Genomic DNA, 23921 nt, shown 5'->3' with positions numbered 1-23921 from the left:
TTCTTAACTTTCATGTAGAACTTAACCCATGTTCACTATAGATAGCACTTTTTGTGACTTACTTCTGGTATCTGACAGGGAAAACTCCTCACCCTTTTCAAAACTCCCTTTTTAAGAGCATCATGACTTGTTTTCAATTAATCTTCCATATAAATTTTAGGATCAGCCTGTTAGGATTATATGAAGAGCTCTTGGGATTTTACACAGATAGGTCTTTAACAAGTGGGATCCAACTTCTTACAATACTAGATCTTCCTGTCCAAATAACATGGTTATTTTTCCATTTGTGCAGATTTCTTTTAATGCCTTTCAATAAAGTTTTCTAGTTTTCTCCATAAAAGTATTATATATATTTTTTCATAAAAGTATTATAAATCACTTATTTCTAACTTCTACATTCTGTCTTGCTATTTTAATGTCTTAAAAAAATTATCACTACTGTCACGTTTTTTAGTCAGTGAAGATACAGTAGAATTATGAAAATGTTTTAATTTAAAAAATCTGAGCATGATTCTATTAAACTGTATAATATACAATATATGCCAGTTTAACTTAAATAATAAAACCTGCTATGATTTCAGACCAGCAGATATCCTGAGAAATTCATGCTTTGGGGTAAATTGAGATACTTTATCAGTAGAGGGGGCACATCATTCCACAATTGCTAAATCTTTCAGGCTGTAGCTCTTTTGTCTCTTGGTCTTACAGCTTGGACGCAAGAACTCTATTTTTCTCTTCTTGGCTTCACTTTTATTTTTGTGTTTCTTGAGCTTTTTCTTGGCAGCAATATCAGGATTTGTTACAAACTTGAAAAAAAATAGAAATTTTATATTACTTTTAAAGTAAATGTTAAACCAATAAAAATCAAATGCAGAAATGGGCCATTTAAATATCACATGCACACAGTCCCATTAAGGAGAATGTGGAGCTCTAGCTGTAAGGTCCCATCTCAAACATAGCCAATCCCTCCTTCTTCCCTGGGTAAGCGTGACACACATGCATGCACACAATTCAAAATACTGGTTCAAAATACTTAAGTCTAATGAACACACCACATTTTCAAATGGCAAACGTACCTCTAAAGCCTTCCTCTTTTTCCGGAGTGCCCTTTTCTCATTAGCCTGTTTCTGTACAGAGGCAAAGGCTAAGGAGAAGTTCTCAAGCCCAACCAGCTTTTTGAGTAACTCTATGATTTCCTGGGACAGATTCTTCAGCAAAGGATCTAATCACAGAGAGTAATAATCAGAGATAATCACGAGGAAAGGGCACATTTAAACATTGCTAAAATCAACAACATGCAAAATTTAAATTCCTGCAGCATTATCACTTTTATTATGTGAGCATTAAACACTGACCTCAAAGCAAGCTCTACGTTTCTGAGATGGGAGAACAGAGTGTTGGGCATGACCCTCCCAGCCAGCACCCCTCTGGATGTGCCAGGAGACCACAGTCTGTGAAGCCTGTTTTCCAGAGAAATCCTGGCTCAGAAGATGCTAATTTGAGAACCAGACAGAAACATTTTGCGTTTCTTTATTAACCTGCTCAACTCTGTGCAGATAGGGGAAAGGTAAGTGTGACTCTAGGCCGTCTCTAATTCACGGGTCACAGATGTTTAGCTGTGTCCATAACCTTTTTTCCTTGAGGGGGGCGGTGGGGAGCAAAGACTTCTCAGAGACAAAAATCTTTGTTTTCCCACTCTTCCCTGCCTTCTGTCTCCCAAATGCAAATAACCCACTGATTTTTGTACTCAATTTCAGGAGCTGTTCTAGATCACAAATTCCTTGAAAATGGCAACTAGGTCCTTTGTACCATTGAACCACCAGTTCCTGGCAAATATAGGTGCTCAATAAATGCTAGGTGATGAGAACCAAAGCCGACCCGGACTGGACCACTGCTTTCTCAGGGTTGTAAGACTAAAATAGCTGCTGCTTTGACATTCAGTTCATTTTATTTTAAAACTTAATATCTACTTTACCCCCCCCTCTTTCCAATCCCCAATTCTCTCTTTTCCTATTATCAAAAGAGACCATTTAGGATCAGGGAAGGAAAGACATCAAACACCCAGGCAAGAAAAATGAAAAAACAGGAAAAGTAAAAGGATTTTAAAAATACTTTATACTTTTTTTATGTTGGCAAATCAAATTAAAAAAAAAATTGTAGCAGTCCTCTCCCCCACCCCCACCCCCCAAAAAAAAAGAAAAGAAAAAGAAAATATCTCATACTTTTGCCTTATAATTCACAGAGAATATTCTGACATATTGTTCATTATTGTCCACAGACCACAAGGTTCAGAACTACCTCCAGGTACAGTTTTCTTTGCTTAGGAGTAAAGCATCTTTTAGGAGAGAAGCATTCACTCTTAAACATGAGGAAGCACACAGAAGGCAGTCAAATAGAAAAGATATGCCTCATTTGCTATTGATTGTTTTGATCTCTAGCAAGTTTTCTTAACATGAACTCTGGCAGGGAGGGTGGACAGAAAGGAAAAAGAAAGCATGGAGGAGAAAAGTGAGGGTTCCTAAGGTGCACGTCTTCAAAGACAGGCTGTAGTTACCCTGGTCCGAATAGGTGCTGTTCAGCTCTCGGAACAGAGGAGCTAGGATCACGGGGAGGTACGGCTTCACCTTGTCCGCGCCAAGATCCATGGCTAGAGCGCCAAGAAACTTAAAGATGCACGTTCTCTGAAAGTACAGATCATTCATGGTCCTTTGAGGCGCTTCTCTTACTGCGGCCATACAAACAATTTAGAAAACAAGGTCTCCTTTTGGGTTAAAACTTCTGAGAGACTCAGGAGGATTGCTCTTACACGCCTAGAATGCTTTTATAAAGAAACCAGCACCTGGAGTCACGAGGCACTCACTGTATGTACCTTTAAGGGGTTTCTAGGTGAATAGGCAGCCTCCAGCTTCGCGATCCGGGACAACCTCTGCACCAACCACAGCAGCGTGGCCGGCCTGCCGTGCTCATCCTTTGCCGCCTCGGTCTCCTCTTTGTCAGGGTCCAGCGTCTCCTCGGCACAGGACGCTCTGGCCCCACCATCTCCTAAAGCTGCTTGTTCCTCCCTCTCAGCTCGCTGATCCTCAGATTCAGGTTCCAGTAAATATAAGACTTTGGCTACAAATAACAAATTCTTAACAACCTTTAGAAAAGGGGAGAGAAAGGAGGAATTGGGACTTCAATTTTGAAATAAATACGGCTTAGGAAAAAATAGGTTCTACAATTAGAGAAAAAACCCCATAACTGGGCATTGCACTATTAAATTGATGATTGTCCTAGATTTTGATCATCTTCAGTTCTACCTCATACTGTATCCAAACCCATTTCCATGTAACTCATCTACTGGGTCCAGATCTACCTTCAATGTACCAATAAGTACATGATTTTATTCCAGACTATCCATTACATTTTTTAAAATTTTATTTATTTATGCATGAGAGACCCGCAGAGACACAGGCAGAGGGAGAAGCAGGCTCCCTGCAGGGAGCCCGACATGGGACTTGATCCTGGGTCTCCAGGATCAGGCCCTGGGCTGAAGGCACTAGACCACTAGGCCACCCAGACATCCCCCTATACGTTACAATTTTTAAGAGAACTTTTCATCCCTCCTCTATTAAATCTCTTCATTTATTGAGCAATGACTGTATACACAACATTCTAATTTAATTCTAAAATATCACTATTAAGTACTATTATCAGGAGAGAAAACCAAGATTCAGAGTTATTAAATGACTCCCCCAAAGACAAGTGGTCAGCCAGGATTGAAGGGTCTTTAGAATTTAATCCTAAATTCTTAAAAACAGATCTTCTCAAATTCCATCTGATCCAGTTAAACAGCCCAGGGACCAATTTTAGACTTATAATAACAGGCCCCAATACTGGGTCCCTAACTCTGACATCCATGAAATCTTGGACATAGGTATTTCACACTAATTATGAGAAGGAGGAAGCCACGTTGGTTTTGAGTTCCTTTACTATCGTGGATGCCCTGTTAGAGGTGCTGTGTGCCCAGAGTTTCCCCCAAATGTAGGACATAGAACCCTGCACATTGTCTGAGGCTAGCCTGACCGTCAGGAATTCATGTGAAGATTATAATTTCCTTCTCCTGGAACCTTGGCCTTCCTGAAGACAGTCCCAGTTTTGGAGGCCTTGTCCCCTATGGCAGCCACTTCACCCAAGACTGGAGTGAACCACATTCTATAATTTCTTTCTTCCTAGGTCAGTACTAGTAAATCTCTTCCTGTCCTGAATTTCTATGGTTGTATCTGTCAACCTCTATCAAGACTGATACTGTGTGAGACCTCACCTGCTACTACTCAGGCAGGGTTTCTTTGGTCTCACTTCGCTATCCACTGAACAGCTTTCCATTCTTTCTCTGATCCTGCCATATAATGAAGCAGGCTGTATTTTCATGTAAAAAGTGATGGCAGTATTAGGGTTAATGGCATGCTACTTGCGATCACTCTTTGGATACAGCATCCACTTAGTTCCCATTCCATCTTGTCCATAATGACAAGAGTCACAATCAAGTGCATTGCTCATAACTAGGCACTGCATCTGTGTCATCTCTACCAACAGCTTTATCAAAGGAGGAAAAAAATAAAGGGAACGGTAGACCCTATTCAAAGGTAATTTACATTTACTGAACATTTATAAATGCTTCTGTTTACATTTTACTTATAGTTACATTTTATAATATAAAATACATGGAACTTTTTAGTGATTTATCTGCCTTCTGTTCACCACAGACGATTCTCAGACCACCCTGTAACATGACCTTTATTACCTTCTCTTCAAGCTCCAGGGGTAAGAGAAGGAAATGTAGTAATAGAGTTTAATATAGGATCACAATCAATCGGTCAAGCAACTAATGGCCTTCAAAGCTTTGGTCACAATGTGGGATAGATGTTAAAACTGAACATGAGAAGATTAACAGCCTCTCACTGGGAATTTTAAATGGAGCCAAGAGTAACCTCAACAGGGACCCAAGTGCTGATGAGATTTATGTCACAAGTGAACATGTATTTCAGTGTATGTCTGTATTTCATTTAATTCCCCAAGCATTAGAATAGGAAAAGCATACACAAATACCAAATGTAAGCCTATTCCTAGACTTGGGAGACTAGATCCTTTCTATTCAGCCAGGAGGATACTACTCACCTGCTCTCCTAGAGACTGATCTAAGAATTTGGAATGCAACTGATGGCAAGAGGCTAGGGAGATACTTTTCATCTGTGAAAACAAAGTGGACATTGGCAGACACAATGCAGGCATTTCTCATTGTTCTTAAAAACTCCAAGTCACTAACCATTATAGTAAACTAGGTGCTAGATTTTGACTTGTATAGGTCTGGAGAGGGGAGGTCCATGACCAGAAAGAAACTGTCACTGTTTCCTTCTACCTGCCCCAAGTATGTTAGCCCCACCCGCCCCCAAAAGGGGGAATACTTTCAAGCTCTGGGGCAATACAGATAATCCCTCAGGTTATCAGTAGAAAACTTGACAACATCCTAATATATTTTTCCTTCTTTCCTTCCCTTCCATCTTCTCATTCAGTGTTTATGGAGTTCCCACTATGAGTCACGCATTGTTTTAGGCCCCAGGAAATCCAAGATGGATATAACATGGTCTCTAATATTTCCATGAACATGATCTCATTTACGAGGCAGGACAGACAGTATCAATTTCATTTAAAAATATGTATTTTTTTTTAATACTGATATCTGAAGTGGTAAAAAAAAAAACCAAATCATAGAAGATGAATGTTCTAAATAAGACTGACAGTTTACAAATTCTCTTTGGAAAGCCTTGGCCTTGAGGCCCACCCTTCTCTAGTACCCACTACTCCTATAGGATCTATGTGCAACAGTCAGATGTAAGAGTTTCTGCTGAGGGCCAACCCCAAGACGGTTACAAGAAGCAGAATGAACATCCCACACCGACCTCAAAGAAAGGGAAAAGTTTTAGGGAAACCTTACCTTTTGTTCAAGGTCATTTGTTAGAAATCTTACTGCTACGGGTACTGAGAGTTTCTTTTTAGTGTTTTTGGTCTTCTGTTTTCTAATAAGTTCCTCTGGTTGGCAAGAGGCAAAGAGTAATCCAAAAATCTGGGCCGCAGTGAGCCACACCCAGCTGTGTGGATGTCTCAGGTGACAGTGCACATAACCTAAGGGAACCAAGATGTACCTTCAGTATCTTAGCTCTCCTGACTCTTTGGTGGTAAATATGATTAGCGTAGGCATTATCTATTATCTGCTTGGAGCTAGGGAGAGGTGAGGTGGTGAGAAACCGGAAACAACCAGAAAACCAGCTCCTAACGTGGTGAGTGACAGAAGAAGTATGAGTAAGCCTAAAAACACCAGTTCCATCAGAATTAGTTTCAGGCCCAAGGGAGATAAGGTGGCTGTGACATTTACGAGTTCTAAATTAAGTAATATAAATACGTATGAAGGCACACGCTTGTTTCTAGTAATTACTGAAATCGGGGGGAAGTCGTCATTTCTTGAGGCTTTCTCTGTGCCAAGCACGGGGCTAAGTGTGCTACATACGTTATTTTGTTTAGACCCCACACCAGTTCTGTAACATTAGACTTATCCAGTCCATTTCTCAGGTAAGGAATCTTAGACAATGGGCTAGATGAGGTGCTGTGCTTTAATAGGCAGAACTAGGCCTGGGCCCCAGCTTGACCTGGTTGGCCCCAAGCTTGTACTCCTGTGTTACGTGGACACTTTGAAAACCTTGTGGGTTTTAGGGAACATGATTAAAATTCTGGATGAACTATGGCATATCTGAGTTTTAGTCTATGCTGCTTTATTTCATTAACAGGGTTTTACTTTTGTTCTTTGTGTATTTTGTAATAATGTGGCCATGGCTCGGTGGAGTCATACCACAGTAGGCTTATTATAATAACTTAGTAACTGTAGGACTTCTCATTGAACACTGAGTTCTCTTAAAACAGCTGTGTACTTAAAGCATTCATTCCAAAGTCTATTTCCTACTGACTAATCAAAATTGAATATGTTAAGTTAAAAATATTAGGATCTTATTTTTCTTTTAAAGAGTGATATTAATAATTTAAATGTCACATAGAGGTTAAACGGTTTACTAATCACGGCACATTTGCATGGGAGGCTATATATAGCCATTTTAAGAAAACTACCTACTAAGTGTGTTATGGTACGATGATATTCTTATTTAGGTACAAACAATATATGAGAGTTTATGTGGAATTATGTAGCCTGTTTACAGAACCCTAAGTCTATTTAACAAAAGACTGGATGGAAATAAATACCAAATTATTACCAAGCAGCAAGGAGGGCTCTGAGAAACTTTTTTCCTCTTTTACTTTCCCATAATTAATATTCCTTCTTTTATAAATGAAATATATTACTTGTGAAGTCAAGAAACATTTTCACTGTAATTAATTTGAAAGAGTCTTTTAAATCTTTCTCTTATGGACTTTTCCCTTGACATTATATACTTTCTAAATATTCATATGCTAATTTACCAAAACTGTTTTCAATAATTCTATCACAACTAGTATGTTTGTTTTTATATTTAAGTTAAAAAGGAAACACTTACTCCAGATTTTATTCAACGTCGCAGAGGGCTTGGTAAACTGAATAATATTACATTCCTTGATGAGTTTACTAATCAATGTAAGAAAACTAAACAGAAGGCGATCTGCAGCTTTTTCTTCAGTCTCCTCCATGATCTAAAAACAGGATGGATAGAAATCAATCAAGACAATTTCAAAGTCTATAATGGCTGTTTTTACTCCAGCATGTAAGTTGATACCAAGGTGTCTCAACATCAATGGACATTTTGGGTCAGATAATTCTTTGTTGTGCTGTGGGGACCTGCCCTGTGCACTGTGGGATGATCTACAGCATCCTGGCCTCTGCCCACAAGATGCTAACGGCACCTTCTACCCTACATTTGTGACAAACAAAAATGTCTCCAGATGCTACTAAATGTTCAGAGTGGGTGGTGGTAGGCTGTGAAATCACCCTGCTGCAGAAATTTCGATCTTCATGTACTACGGAAGATAACTTACCTTAAACCTCATTTAAAATGAAGACCCAACTGTACTATAAATTCTTGCCTTCGTTAGTAAATATTTTTTGAACACAAATATTTATTAGCTAAGTCATCTTAGGTTAAACTATAAAAATAAGCAAAAGTTTTATTCTCTGGCAAATTACTTACATCTTTAAAGTTTTCAGGATCAATTTCCTTTTCAATCATGGGAAGAACAGTTCCAAGTCTCCTCTCAAAAGAGACTCCTTCACTTTCCACAAACAAGCCACAGATGAGGGCAGCCAGCTGTCTATTTAAGCTCTACCAAAAATAAGCCACCAGAAGACAATGTTAATACAACTTGAGAGGCCATTTACAGAAAGTACAAAATGAAGGTGGGCATGACTCTGTCCTCAATATTATGGGTCATTGGTGGCTAACATGAAAAATATGGAGAAATACTCATATGCAAGATTATAATTTAAAAAAATGGAACTCACCATTATCCATAATTAATACATTCCCTCCCCCAAAAAATCATTGTGAGTACCAAGTAATGTACAGAATTGTTGAATCACTATATTGTATACCTGAACTAATATAACATTGTATGTCAATTATACCTCAATAATAAAATTTTAATTAAAAAAATGGAAATACATTTCATACAGTACCCCCACTCCCATTCTAAATTTATTACTGTATATAATCATTAATAGAATGATAATTCATTACATGAATAAGCAAAATTGAAAACAAAGATATTCATGATCCACTCATGTAGCCGTGTAATTGGCTGACGATCATGGACTATATCATGAGATTTTTGTTACTCTCTATAACTTATATGTCCTGGAATTTTACTATAAGAATATATATATATATATTTTAATTAAGTTTTTTACTTTAATTCCAGTACAGTTTTAACACACAGTGTTTTTAGTTTTAAGTGTACAATACAGAGTTGATTCATCAATTCTATATATTACTCAGTGCTCACCTAAATGTACTCTTTACTCTCCACCTATTTCACCTATTCCCCCCACCCAGCAAGAATATATTAACATAATCAACTAAAAATAAAATTGTTTGGGAAAAATTCAACAATGTATAATATGTATTCTTATTTAAAGTGAACACCAAAAGCTAAGACTTTTCATTGAAATATGCCTAAAAGCAACCTTTACCTTTTTTGCTCCAAACCAGGTGATAACCATATCAAAGAGCCAGTCTTTTTTCTCAAGGTTGATTTTCCTGAGTAAAGATTTGATTGTCATGGATGCCATCTTTTTGCACATGGCAGAGTCATCATTCACCACCATTAGACAAAGAGGAATAAAGAACATTCCACAGTTCTCATGGAGCAGCCCCTAAAAGAAAGCAAAAGCAGGCAGTTACGAGCACACTCAGACTGGAATTCTGAGATGCCCAAATGGGAGGCCTGCAGGCACCCAGGGCTCATGGGGAACACAGCTACTGTTTGTGATTGAAGGTACCTGAGGGAACGTGTCAAAGAGGTAGGAGATCATTTCCAAAGCAGACTCTCTCCCGGTCTCATGTTCATAACTAGGGCAAGAACATGAGACAGACTTGTTAGTATCTTAAATTTACCAGTAATTCTTGAAAAACTTTTAAACATTGTTTCAGGGCATCCATCTATTTCTTAAAAAGTGGAAAAAACTCCCATTTTCCCAACTTTAATGCTTTTATATATATCATGCTACTATGAAGCTTTGAATGTAAATGTTAGATTTTTTTTTTTACCATTCTCTTTAAGTAGACTCTAATGAAAATCAGTGTTCAGACTGAATTTGAAAAGCAACCTACAGAATTGTCATATGAAGTCATGCATATCATTGGACAATCAAGTCAATGACGCACATGGTAATACCCTTAGAGACGGTGCCATTATGTTTAGGATTGATTTATCACTTTCAAATGGCTGCCACGTTAAAATGAGAGAGGTTACTAACCCTCTGCCTGGGTGTAGTTTATGGCTTAAACTTACTTCAGTTGAGCAAGCATGAATTCCAAGTTTGGTCTCAATTTGTCACCCAGGGGATAGTCAAGAATGTATTTCAGAAAAACCTAGAAACAGAAGTCACACAGATGATTACTTGGCTCCTGTCTGTCTCCAGGATTCCTGCTTCCTAACCTGCTTTGAGACACACTTCCCTAGAGTGATCAACCAGGTGAAGCTTGCCTTCTGAGTCAACTGTGCACTTCTCCTTTCTCCTCTGACCTCACTTACTCAGGTCCTGCCCCGCATGCCTGCTTAAGACTAAATGCTGGCCTACCACTGGCATGGTTGTTTTGGGCTCCAAAGCTTAGCTCACATGTAGGAAACACCTCTCTCCCATAGGGTATCGTGTGGTGGACTCAGTGTGGACTACAGTTTAACCCTGCATTTCCCCTTGAATGACAATGGGGGTAAAGTTAATACTGAGAATAGTAACTATTTCATTAATTAAATATCTTCTATATGCCAAGCACTGTGCTAAGTGTTTCTCAGTTAATGGTAATCACTCCACTGGAAGACGGGATATTAACCCCATTTTACACACCAAGAGAACGATGCTGGCGCAGAGAGGTAAGTAACTCGCTCAGGTGACAATGCCAGAATTCCATGCCTAGTCCAAAGTCTCTGCTTTCAAGCCATCATACTAGTCAGCCTCCTCTATTAATAAACTGCAAGAACTGAGGCACATCATGAAACTTTAAGGCCTGTTTCTTCCCAGCCATAAAATGGGGATACCATTTCTTCGGAAGGTAACTACAAACAGAAGTCATGTATATAAAGTGCTGGGCACACAGCTAGTGCTTAGTAAGTGCTAGCTGGCCCTCACTCTTCCTAACAATACTCAAGGAGACTTTCTCTAGAGACATGCTCCTCCCTTTCCAACGTGGCTTCCTTGGGAGCCCACACCTTCCTTCAATCCCAAGTTCATATTTCCCATTCAGACCTTTCCACCTCCTGGGTGTGATGTGCATTCATATAATCATAGGTGAACAAATGTAAAAATACACATCTGCTCATGTCACTCTCCTTCCTTGATTTTAGGGATTGCTATCAGAATAAAGCCCCAAAATCTTTAACAAGACCATAAGGGCTCCCTTCCCCACCTTCATTTAGCTCCTCCAATAAGTGAGACCCTGATCGAACTCAAGTTTTATCCTCCTCAGGCATTGGCTACCCCCTTCCCCTAGAGAGCTAAGCCTTAATCTTCCTTACAGGCCAGTCCTCAGGAAAGCCCTCCCCGATTCTAACACTAAGGTGGTCCTCAACCATCATATGTGCTCCCATATTTTCTCAATTCTGAGCACAGTTTTTCACATTTTAATATATCTGAAATTAGAAAATGTCTTAAAACTGATGGCATCTTACCACTGTGTCATAGATTTTTTTCTTTCTCTATCTAAATAATGGTGTGTCTTGTAAAAGATGAAATATGACAGCACTTTCCCCCTCCGGGCACTTAGGATGTCTGTAATTTTAACTGTGGACTTTTTGCTTTGTGCTTGTCTCTTGTAAAAATTTCACTGATAGAGACTATAGAAATCTTTTTGACTGCTTTTCCAGCAGCACCTGGCACACAGTTATATGCACAATTAGTTGGTTACTGGACCCATAGATGGAAAACCTTTGGTGCAGGCTACTGTGCTGCAAAGGGGAAACAAATGTCTTCACCCATTTAAGACATCTCATGTGTGATGGGCTATACTCAAAATGCTCATTGTTAACTGAAAATGCCCTGAGGACAAAGCACAGTTGCTGCTCACACTGGATAAGTAAATGGGTTCCTGAGTCTCAGAATAAAGCAACAGTGTTACATAAAATCATCTGCAGAATTCAGGCAGTGTTGACATGTCTCTTTCTAAAAACCAGAGAAGACAGGACCCAGCCCTTCCTATGGGAATAAGGTCTCTCCACTAACCTGTCTGCACTGCACTCTGACAGGTTCACTTTGTGCAGAAATTGCCAACTTGGATACTTTCCGAATGACATCATCGATTTCCGGGACCAATAACTTTCTGGATAAAATGGCCTAAAATACAAAAGGAAAAGACATCTCATTTCCTATTCTACTGCAGATGGGTGTAAGCCAGCCTGATGTTAAGGCAGTCATAGGCAGCTTCAAAAATAATGAAAGTAATCTCTGAAAGAAAAATAACATATCCTTAAAAATATTTAAGATCATTGAATTTTAGGTTTTATATATATTTTACAATAAAAAAGGGAAAAAAACCTTCAATGTCCAATACAATAACTACAAACATGAAATATTTTTAACATCTATTTATTTTCCTATCTTTTAGTATAAGTCTCTGGAAGTGTTAATAGAGAGTTCATGTTCAGTTTAATAATTAGATATACTAGCTTATAATTAAAATCCACCAAAATCATAACAATGTTTATAAGTTAAGTTTGGGAATCTAAAGCTAGTCAAAACACTGTGTCCCACATTATTCTAAGTATCTACCCTGAGACTCATAAACATTCTGCTGACACCATACCTTCAGAAGACCAAATGCAGTGGCCTGCCTTGAAGAATCATAAATGTCTTCCTCAGCATATGCTAGTAGAACTTGAAGCTGCTTTTCGGTTATCTGGTAAGATTTCACTTTCTTGACAAGTATGGTCACACACTGCAAATTACAATAGTGAGGTTAATAGCCAGGACATCCTACAAATGAAGATCCATCGAAATGGTATGGACTTAATACAACATCAGTGTTTCTTTTTTTTTTTTCTTTTCTTTTTTTTTTTTTTTTTTAACACAGGATACCAACCTTCTGCCCTTAGCAAATTAATCTGGAAAAAATTTTGACTCAAGACCACAAAGAACAATGGGGACAACTATGACTCTGATGGTAATTCTTGTCCTGGCTATTTTATGCACAATTGAAAATGCCTCACCTTGAAACAATTTACTACCAGGTGGAAGTTCTGGCCCCTGGCAGCTCCCAGTTTTGCATAGTCCTTCAGCAACAGGAAAAGGTGTTTGGTCAGCTGTTCTGCTTTTGTTTCTATGGAAGGCAGAGGGAACCTCATGACCCAGATCAGGCATTGTAAAGCACCTGTGATCACCTGAAAAACAAAAATAAAACCAATCAACTTATGTAGTGACCAAACCCAATAACCCAACACCTGAACCCAAGGCTGTGTAGACTCTAAAAGTGATCAAGTTGAAAGAGTAAAATACTTTGCCCAACCCAGGCTGGAAGAACTGTACCAAAAGTGTAAGAGGATAGGGAGGTTTTCTAGTCTCTATGATAGAACTTATTGCTTCTCCATAGCAAGGAAAGATATATTGCAAGCAAATAAGAAAGAGTGGTCACTGTATTCTTAACCTGTAGGAGTAAATGACTGGCTGGGTTGGCCAATTTTATCAATTTTATTTTGTGTGTGGAAAATACATTATAAAGGACTTTTCTTTTTCTAGAATGGCACTGTAACCATTCTAAACATACGCATGTAAGACATTCTAAGTATTAAAAATATAAAGATAGAATCTCATCTCCCTATCTTTTTTTTAATTTTTAAAATTTTATTAAGTAGGCTCCACACCCAATGTGGAGCTTGAAACCAAGACCTGGAGATCAAGAGTTGCATGCTCTACCAATGGAAGACAGGTGCCCCATACCATTCCGCTATTTAAGGAGCAGAGAGCTGGCTCTGAAATCAAGCAGAGGAATAATACACTGCGGAATTCCAAATAGCTAAGTGCTGTGCAAAAAATATGAAAAACATATGCTGGGACCTTAGAGATTGCTGAGATCAGCTAGTTCACCTAATTCAGCTCTACCTAACAGACTCATGCTGCTCTGGTGGCTGTAACGGTCTTGGGCTAAATCAGATGAAAACACAGAGGAAAGGCTTTAGGAGTCACAAAGGCCAGGGCTCAAATCCCAGCTCTGCAGTTTCTTCCCTATTTGACTACAGAGATGTTACTTAACCTCCTGGCATCTTCACTGTAAGACAGGCAATCAGGAAATGGGAGTTGTGCAGGCTCTGGAGTCTGACAGGCTGAGGTTCATGTACCAGATCTGTCATCTGGGCCAAGTCACTTAGCCTAAAGCCTAGTTTTCACGTTGACAAAACAGAAGCCTTCATAATATGTGCCTCGTGGGTCGTTACAAGGATTCACAGCTGTGGCGGGTAGCAGCATCAAGGATGATAAAAAGGATTAGTGCTGACGGGGACCCCACTACTCACCTTCATAACACTACCGTGAGGATTAAATGAAGTAAGTAATGTACATTCCAGGGCTGGTAAAACTGTTAAAGACTATCCAAATATATTGGATTATTACAATGGGAAGCAATGTAATGCAGGGAACAGAAGCAGTTTATAATCTCTAAAAACTCAATCATCTTGTGAAGCACAAGCCTAGAAGTTCTGGAGATTTTGCACAACATAGCTCTTGTCAAAGAACAGAAGCTCACCTTCACATCCACGGAGACAAGGCAGTCTATGAGGAGAGAGACAAAAGGATCCAACATTTCCAGAACAGGTTCACTTGAAGACTTGATCTTGGAAGTCTTCAGACTCAGATGCAGCAGCTAGAAGATTCAAAACAATATTTTATGCCAGGAGACCAAATGGAGTTGGGTACAAGTGAAATGATTTGAAGAGACCCACGTAACATGTTAAGATGCTTCTGTATGAAGTGACAAAAATTTTGAAGGTATTGGGAAAGGACCTGGGAGACTGTCAGTAAATGAAGAAAGAGGGAGCTCACAGTGAAGCTGAGATGCCAAGTTCATTTACCAAGTGATTCCTCAGCATTTACTTAGGCACTGGCTCCGCAATATAGGACACAGCAGCGATCAAGATGAGCAGGGCCCCTGCTGATGGAGCTCAGCCAGGAAGACAGACTAGCCAATTGTTAGCTGTAAAGGCAGTGAGCTTGGGGACCTGTGGAATCCAGGTGGAGGGAGGTGCAGGTGGTAAGGTCTCGGAGTGGGAGGAGATGGGGACCACAGAACTGAAAGGAAGCCAGTGTGGCAGGGATGGGTGTTGCAGTGGTATGACAGGAGGCTACACCCTTACAGACCTGATGAAGGTCTGGGTTCTCAGGAAAAATGGGAGCCAGTGAAGGGTTTTAAAGGAAAGAAATAATCAAATTTGTGTTTTTAGAAGCTCACATCTTTTTTAAAAAATAATTTAAAATAAATTTAGAGAAGTCCATGAGCAAAACAGTAGTGAACCCATAAATGTTAGGTCAGAATCATTAATTCTGAGACAGGTAGAGCATCAAATGAAGTATTAGAAAGAAGAAATGGTAAATGGATCAACTCACCTTTTTTTAAAAAAAAAATCCTATGATTTATTTATAGTAAGGCAATTAGAATGGAAATGAACGGGACTAGAAATTTAGCAGAGGATTAAAAGGCACTCCCCCGTGGGCAGCAAATTGCACCTTAAGGTTAATTCTTACCCGAAGCCCAGACTCAATAAATATGTGCATGTTGGTTTTCCTGCTCACAACAGCTTTCTGCCCACCTCGAGCTGGAGTTGGGGGCAGCAGAAGACAGCTCTGGGGTGGAAGGCGTGGGTCCGCTGTAGGGGCTGCTGGGTTTCTGTCAACCACAAAGGAAAGATAGGGAGAGGAATCCTGTAGCTGCGTTCCAACAAGTCCCCGCTGCCCTGTCTGCTGACTGCAGCCCAGCACTAAGTAACGTGCTGTGCACTGTGGGCTTTTTCTCTCCTTTAACCATGAAACACAGAGATTATCAGGTTGTTCATCAAGGGCGTAGAACAACTCCAGAAAGAGATCACACTGATGAGAATGCATTTAAATTAAGATGAACAGTGAGGGGATCTTCCTTTGGTTTTTTTTTTTTTTTTTTTCTTCCTTTGGTTTTTGAAAACATAAGCCAACCCAGAAGCAAAATCCAAAGGAAGGTATTTTAAAAACCTTTGAAGGTCTAAATATCTGTTTAATCAGAGCAAAAGGTGTATATTTAAAATCTATCCTAACTTTGATTCAATAAATAAAACAAAAAGGTCTCAAGATGAAATTTATCACTTAGAAGGACTTTAGCCCAAACACCACAAAGCAGCACCATCTTCTAACTCAGATATGTAACTAAGGTGAATACTAAATTCATCCACTTACGAGTAAATAAGAACTGAATGGCTTATCAGAAGCAAGTACTTAAGGATAACTTTTTTTTTTTCTTTCAAACTTACTTTTCTTTCTCTGTTAACAGGGGGAGATTTTCACTGACCAAACCATAACTGAGCAACAGGATGGATTCTGCTGTCATTTCTTGATTCACAATTAATCCTGCGATGATTCGGCGCAAGGTTTCATGAACCTTCCGGGCCAGTTTTAAACTTGTGGTATTTTGTAAGACCTAAAGGCAAACATAAAAATCAGGCTGAGGTGATACAGAACTGCATTTTCATTTGTTGTAATGGTAGTTTTTAAAACAGACATTTGCTTTTTAATATTTTTTCCTAATTGAAAAAGAAACATTCTTTTTTTTTTTTTTTTTAAAGATTTTTTATTTATTTATTCATAGAGACACAGAGAGAGAACGAGAGGCACAGACACAGGCAGAGGGAGAAGCAGGCTCCATGCAGAGAGCCCGATGTGGGACTTGATCCAGGGTCTCCAGGATCATGCCCTGAGCTGCAGGCGGCGCTAAACCGCTGCGCCACCGGGGCTGCCCGAAAAAGAAACATTCTTAATAAAAAATTTCGAACAGAGCATACCAAGTATTAATCTACATGTAACATCAATCCCATAGACAACCACTGTCTACAGCCTGGGGATTTCTTGCACTCCCTCCTGTGCTCTCTGCTGGAGACACCTGAGGACCTAGGGCTGGAGATCTGATGTGACACTTGGAAGATATTACTCTCCTCATGCATCACAGGCAAACACACACACATATACGACAGTGACAAGATTCAGTCACTACTCCTCTGAAACCATGCTAATAAAGTGCTGAAATGGCCATGCCTCAGGGTTGGATATTAGTAATTGGGCCAAATCAGAGGAACTCAATGGGAATCTAGAACCATCAACCCCAAAAGAAACCTCAGCACTTTATTTGCTTCCCACAGGACACAGTATTACTTACTTTCATTACCTTGGAGGGATTTGATAATATACACAGAAGATTCATATGCTCTGTTGACTCTTTCATCCTCAAAACATAGCTAACATTCTTAGGTTTAGTAAGATTAATGCATTCTAGGAACAATTATGGAGTTAATCTCACACCAAAACATTTGGAATTATGGCTAATTTATGTCATTAAATAGTGCTAGTTTTAGTACATAAAATTGTAATAAAAGGAATTAATAACATTTATTGAATGACCACCCCTGCATTAGGCAGAGAACATTATGAAGGTAAGTAAACTATAGTCCCCACCCAATAGGAGGCAGAATGAAAACAGTGCAGAGCTTTGGAACAGAAAGATCTACGACTAAATCCTTACCTTCCTACTTATCCACGAATCTTCTTTCTGAACCTGTATTTTCTTATCTGTTAGTTAGATGGATATACTACTGATCTCAGAGTGGTTGTGTGGATTAGAAGTGATAATGAAACACAGTGCTCAGAACATAATACATGTTCAACCAATGTCAAGAGGGAGAAGATCTGGCATTGACAGCAACCTGGGAGTAGCAATCTGACTCCACCAAAAGCTGTGTTCTAGCTGCTGACTTGACCCAGCTATAAAATTCACCTGGATTTCAATTTTTTTTTTTTTTTTTTTTTTGCTTCTGCATCACATGGTTTACATCCAGAACTCTGGTTCATGGTTTAGAATGCCCAACTAAGACAGCCAGCTAGTGGCTATGTGGTACAGGTGCCCTTAGCACCAGAAAAGATCCTGGTTGTCAAGTGCAGCATTAAGGTTTATCCTGCATGGCTCTTTTTAAGAACTCATGATAGTGTAACATGAAGATCACCTGCACTGCACTTAAGTCCTTACCTCTTTTAATGGAAGGATAAGTTTTGTAACCTGATCTTTCCCTATAAACTTGCCCAGGATTTCATAAGAATCATAACTCTTGCTTCTTCGTGCCTCCATGACTTTGGAGAGGATCTGCTTCACTTCCTTCTCTTCAGCGATGGCACCAAACAACTCATGGTTAAAAATCTTTGAGAGAAAAAAGCCAAATGGCAATTGTCTGCAATTAGCAAGGTATGTCAACAGAAGTAGTCTCTGATACATCCAGATCAGGGGAAAGAAGTTGACAGGACTGAAATCAGATGGTGGAGTTCTATTAGATTACACTTTTTCAAGGTATTTCAGGGACCAATTACTGAAAGGCAACCAAATACAGAAACGCCTAAAGGTTTGCACTAAGGGGAAACAAAACAAGAATACTACACAGATTTACATATATAATCCTATAATATACAGACACTTTTTCTTTGATATTACCAAAGAGTAGCTTAATTTCTCTTTAAAAAACTCATATGATATTTGCAACTTAATTATCACAACTGACGTGTTTAATTTAAAATGTTTAAGTGTCTACATTTTTTAATGAACAAAGGAAGGCTGTGTGGCAAATTTAGTTTCTTCTTAATCCTACCTCCCCACCCCCCCATGATCACATTATCCAATTTTATTTTTTTAATTTTTTTTTATTTATTTATGATAGTCATACAGAGAGAGAGAGAGAGAGGCAGAGACACAGGCAGAGGGAGAAGCAGGCTCCATGCACCGGGAGCCCGACGTGGGATTCGATCCCGGGTCTCCAGGATCGCGCACTGGGCCAAAGGCAGGCACCAAACCGCTGCGCCACCCAGGGATCCCACATTATCCAATTTTAAAAGTTGACTGTTAATTGTTTTTCATTATTATAAGTAAAGCTTTATACTTTAATATAAACCCCAGACTAAATATATCTGTGATTCTTTAAAACAGATTCTTGGAAGTCGTTGAAATTTTGCTTATTTTAAAGCCCTTAACACACAACATCAACTTTCTTTCTAGAAAGGTTATACTAAAACTCATAACCTACTAGCAATAGCAGAATGCCCATCTCATGTCACTTGAATCAGCTTTTAAACCTCTGCTGATCTAAGAGATGAGACAGTATATTATTTTCATTTCTATAGGCTATAATTATTTCTAAGTTTGTGAACTGATTTTCTGTCCTTTGCCCACTTAGACAGTGAAACTCCCCTTTTCCAAATCTTACCTCAATCATTATATCTAAACAAGAGTCCAAATCCCCAACTTGTAGCTTGTTGGTGAGGCCTTGTAGCAACATGTACACAGTGAAAGTTAGCACATGGACCTAAAATGCAATGTACAGAAAGAGTATGAGTGTTTTTTTTTTTTTTTTTAAGATTTTATTTATTCATTTGAGAGAGAGCGAGAGAAAGAAAGAGTGCGTATGAGTGGGGAGGAGGGGCAGAGGGAGAAGCAGACCCCCACCCCGCTGAGCAGGAATCCCAATGCAGGGCTTGGTCCCAGGACCCTGGGATCATGACCTGAATGAGTCAAAGGCAGATGCTTAACTGACTGAGCCACCCAGGCACCCCCAGAATATGAATAGTTAAGAATACAATACTAGAAAAAAGAAATAAGGTCTAAGTATTGTAGAGAGCACTCAAAGTTTATATCTGTCATTACTGTACGGAGAAGCTTTGACAAATACTACCATCTAAAAGATTTTAACCAATTCATCACTTTGTACAAAAGATGCTCAGAAACACATTACAGTGCTTGAATCTATTACTGTGACTAAAACGGGCCACTGATTTATAAAGAAAGGCATGAGAACCTTGAGCCAACCTGTGAATTAAGAAGCCTACCAATGCTGAGTGTAATCAAAACTGTCATGAAGGAAACAGACCAGTTTTTGCCCTTAATAGTAACCATAGCTAACGTTACTAAGAGCTTACCCTGGGGCCTCAGGAACCAGTGGGATGAAAACAGAAACTCTAATACTCATTCCACTGGAGTTTCAGGAAAGGACAGAGTATAACGCAGAAAAAGTATCTGGAGAAATAATAGCTCAAAACTCCCCAAATTTGGTGAAACTCAGCAAATTTCAAATAGGGTAAGCAAGCTCAGACACATCATAATCCAACTACTGAAAAATAAAGGCAAAGAAAAAGTCCTTAAAGCCGCCAGAGGACAACAATGCATTACTTGGTTTGGACAGTGATTCGACTAATTGTGGAGTATTCATCAGAAAGGCTGGAAGGAAGTGATACAACATTTTTAAAGTGCCAAAAGAAAAGTACTGTCAATGAGGAGAGAGGACTAAAATCATTTGCTGCCACCATACCTGCCCTACAAGATTGCTGACGGAAGTCCTTTAGACCAAAGGAAAGTGATCACCAGAAAGAAACATGGAAATTGAGAAATGAAAGAATAGCAGAACTGATAAATATCTGGGCAAACACTATTTTTCCCTCTTGAGTTCTTTAAAATATGTCTGGCAATTACAAGCAAAAACTACTATTGCCTGACGAAATTTTCAATATACAGATCTGTAATAGACAGACTACTATAAAGCAAAAGAAGGGTGAAGGGATCCATATGGTGTTAAGGTTTCTATATCCCACTCGAGGTCATAAAACATGACTTCTAAGTATGCACGTATATGGTAATTCCTAAAGCAACTATTAAAAAAAAAAACTATTCAGAGAGACCGTTAAATCGAATACTGATATTTTGTGTTAGATTTATAACCTATAGTTAGAAGCTTACCTTTGAGCAAATCCAGATACAGAAAGGAAAGCTACCTCCCAGAAGTCTTGACTGGGTGCTTGAAAAGAACAAGCTACAGTGTTTCTCAAACTTGAGATCACTCAGGGATCTTACTGAAATGCAGATGGTGTAGGGCAAGTGTAGGGCCCTAAGTTGTACATTTCTAACAAGCTCCCAGGTGTTGCTTATGGCACTTGTCCAAGAGCCACTCCTGGAGTTAGTGAGGAGCTAGCCAGCTATGTCACTACTCAAAGAGCTTTGTATTCCACCTGGAGATCCTATTATTATTACTTATGTCATATCATTTAACTCCTAAAAAATGTTTATGTTCTTTATTATTCACGTTTGTGGTAATACATTCAACAAGGATATTTTTAAGAACTCAGAAAATATAAACCTTCGTATCAAATGGTCTGGGGAAAAAAGGTTATATAACCAAGGCCTAGAAGTGTCTTTATAAAAATCAAATATAAGAATTTTTTAAAAATATATTTTTATTGTTTTTTAAAGATTTTGACAGAAAGAGACAGAGCAAGTGAGCAAGCACAAGCAGTGGAAGTGGCAGGCAGGAGGAGAAGCACACTCCCCGTGGAGCAGGGATCCGGATGCGGGACTGGATCCTAGGACTCTGGGATCATGACCTGAGCTGAAGGAAATTCTTAAACAACTGAGCCACCCTGGTGTCCCTAAAAAACAGGTTTTTACAATGCTGATTAGAAACTTGTGGATATTCTTGATTGCTATCTTGGTGGATCAACTTTACTGAAGATAGACCCAAATCACCATCACTTAGTGGTCAAATTGCAAATACTTGAACTTCAATTCAACTTGAATGACTGCAAGGCACATAATGCAATTTACCTGATATCCACGGACAAGGGTAGTCTGTAATTCTTTTAAAATGTATTGTAGGTAACGCACACCCAGATCTTCTATTATTTTTGCTAGAGTGCTGCGTGCAATATCTCTGATTTCCTGTGCTCTGTTCTTGAGGAGGGCACATACTTTCAGCAAAATACTAGAAAATGAAAAATTGAAAAGCACTAATCAAAAAGCAAGCAAATAAAATTACATCCTTTTGTCTCTTATTCAGTACCCCAATTTCCCAATTAGGATTCTAAATCACAGCAAATTGTGACAGTACTTCTCTTCCTCACAAGAATTTCAATAGTCAGAAAGAAAGAAACACTTTTTGAGTTTCACTGAACTTTTCTAATTTGTCACACAATATACCTTGGCAGATTAGCCTCCATAACTTCTTGAGGAAGGGACTGCATCAGTTTAACCATGGCAAAAGCTAAAGGAACTCGAACTACTTCCTCATCATTCACAACCTTAGATTTTATGAGCTTGTGTTCTTCTTCCCTTTTAGTCTGTAAGAAAAATTTAGGTTAAAGTAAAACAAAAATAAATGAATGGGGGCCCTACAAACACTAGTGCAACCTTGCAGTTGAAAGATAAACTCTTTTGATATATCTTATGACCATTTCTAAGTTTATCATCTGAAAAAACTAAATTATGCAATTTGAGAATAACCTTTTAAAATTATAAAAATAGTAGGAATAAGGTTTTTTTCCCAAAGCAGCAACCAGAAAAAAAATAAAGCCACATTTTCACTGACACAGATTAACACTGCTGTGAAATACATAAAAATCCTAAGAGATTTCTATCAATTGGGATTTTTCAAGAGTTTACATGACACTTGTTGGTATATAAGAAATACAGCACCTCAAATAAGTTATATCTACAAATATACAAAATGATCATGTCAATATTTTATACCAGGTGCTGGTAAACTTCTGTAGAGGGTCAGAGAGTTAATATTTTTAGCTTTATGGTCTTGGTTGAAGCTATTCAACTTTGCTGTGGTAATGCAAAAGCAGAATTAGACAATATATAAAACAGTAAGTGAAACTGTGTTCCAATAAAAACTTTATTTACAACAGGCTGCTGGACAGATCCAGCCAATGGACCACAGTTTGCCAATCTATGTTTTACAACTGAAGGAAAGGCTCTGACTTCATGAGAATCCACTGTTAACCAGGAAGAAGATGAATTTTGAACATTAGAGAAGTGCCCAAGATGTTGATAAGGGAAACATACTCTAATTTTTAAAAATTTTCTTTTCTTTGGAAATGAGATTCATCTAATTAACTGCTTTGGAGATAGAGAGCATTTATCTACCATATGAAAATCATAATGAAGGAACACTGATGCTTAGCTGCAACAGGAGAGGAATCCAAACATGATGAGACAAATCAAGGGAGGTAAATTCTTAAAGGTTGAGGTAAAAGAAAATCCAAAAGCTGAAATCAATTAATGGTTAGGAGCCTCAGTCTGTCAGGACCCCACAAACATCCAGGTTCACAAAGACCTCCTGAACCCCAAACAGAATGATTACCGTAGATACGAGGCATTTGTGGAGTCTGGGTAGGATATCCCCAGTTATCGTTCCTTGGATATTTTTAATTGTTCTCTCCAATTCTTCCTTATTCCGAGGAAGGAAAGAGATAGACTCCATGATACACTCAGGTTCTTTAGCTGATGTCCCTTCACGACTAGCTGGATCAGGGTTTTCTAATTCCTTGTTGTCGTCTGACAAAGTTTTACATTTGTTTTCCTTCTCTTCCTCATCCATTTGCTCTAATTCCATGGTTTCATGCTCTGGCAACTCAATCACTTCTATTGTGTCTAGGTTTAGTAAACAACAAAAGTCACCTTAAACCAAATAAGGAAACAACACAGTTGTGTTACATAGTCTTTCCCACCAATATCTAATAAAAACTATCTAGTTACCAGTATGGGTAGGTAGGCAGGGTAAATGATGAGGAAACAGCACTAAATGAAAGGGTTATGGTTTTTTGCTTTCTTACAGTTTGGAGCCTAGTGAGGAACAGAGACAGGTAAATGGACAATTATGAATGTAGGACAGCAAGTACAGGGTACTTTGGGAACACACCAGGAGACTAGGCCAGAAGGAGAGTCTTAACCAAAAGAAAGCTTCCAGGGACGCCTGGGTGGCTCAGTGGTTGAGCCGTTGGCTCAGGGCATGATCCCAGGGTCCAAAATCGAGTCCCGCCATCAGTCTCCCTGCAGGGAGCCTGCTTCTCCCTCTGCCTATGTCTCTAGCTCTCTGTGTCTCTCATGAATGAGTAAAATTAAAAAAAAAAAAAAAAAAAAAAAAAGCTTCCAAAGTACTGT

At 38.8% G+C, this 23921-nt stretch overlaps 1 protein-coding gene across 4 annotated transcripts in view; it reads right to left on the bottom strand.

The window, feature by feature from the left end:
• Positions 1–471: 471 nt before the first annotated feature.
• UTP20 (UTP20 small subunit processome component) overlaps positions 472–23921 on the bottom strand; it is a 96171-nt gene continuing 72721 nt past the window's right edge. Inside the window, exons 41-62 of one of the 4 annotated variants that reach the window (XM_072724697.1) lie at positions 23122–23438; positions 21954–22093; positions 21582–21738; positions 19198–19296; positions 17976–18143; positions 16213–16379; positions 15458–15599; positions 14463–14579; positions 12934–13104; positions 12531–12662; positions 11951–12061; positions 10024–10103; positions 9512–9581; positions 9203–9385; positions 8205–8336; positions 7578–7710; positions 5975–6162; positions 5158–5229; positions 2870–3139; positions 2555–2681; positions 1077–1222; positions 472–806 (exon numbers count right to left, since the gene is read on the bottom strand). In XM_072724697.1, coding sequence (XP_072580798.1) covers positions 651–806; positions 1077–1222; positions 2555–2681; positions 2870–3139; positions 5158–5229; positions 5975–6162; positions 7578–7710; positions 8205–8336; positions 9203–9385; positions 9512–9581; positions 10024–10103; positions 11951–12061; positions 12531–12662; positions 12934–13104; positions 14463–14579; positions 15458–15599; positions 16213–16379; positions 17976–18143; positions 19198–19296; positions 21582–21738; positions 21954–22093; positions 23122–23438 — 3278 coding nt within the window. In that variant the 3' untranslated portion in view covers positions 472–650. The remainder of the gene's footprint in view (positions 807–1076; positions 1223–2554; positions 2682–2869; positions 3140–5157; positions 5230–5974; positions 6163–7577; positions 7711–8204; positions 8337–9202; positions 9386–9511; positions 9582–10023; positions 10104–11950; positions 12062–12530; positions 12663–12933; positions 13105–14462; positions 14580–15457; positions 15600–16212; positions 16380–17975; positions 18144–19197; positions 19297–21581; positions 21739–21953; positions 22094–23121; positions 23439–23921) is intronic. The other 3 variants (XM_026013110.2, XR_011994949.1, XR_011994950.1) reach the window with 3 other exon arrangements.

This window comes from Vulpes vulpes, chromosome 10 (assembly GCF_048418805.1).
Source record: "Vulpes vulpes isolate BD-2025 chromosome 10, VulVul3, whole genome shotgun sequence".
Classification (NCBI taxonomy): Eukaryota; Metazoa; Chordata; class Mammalia; order Carnivora; family Canidae; genus Vulpes; species Vulpes vulpes.
Note: the sequence above shows the minus strand (reverse complement) of the source record. Positions and strands in the feature narration are given on the sequence as shown.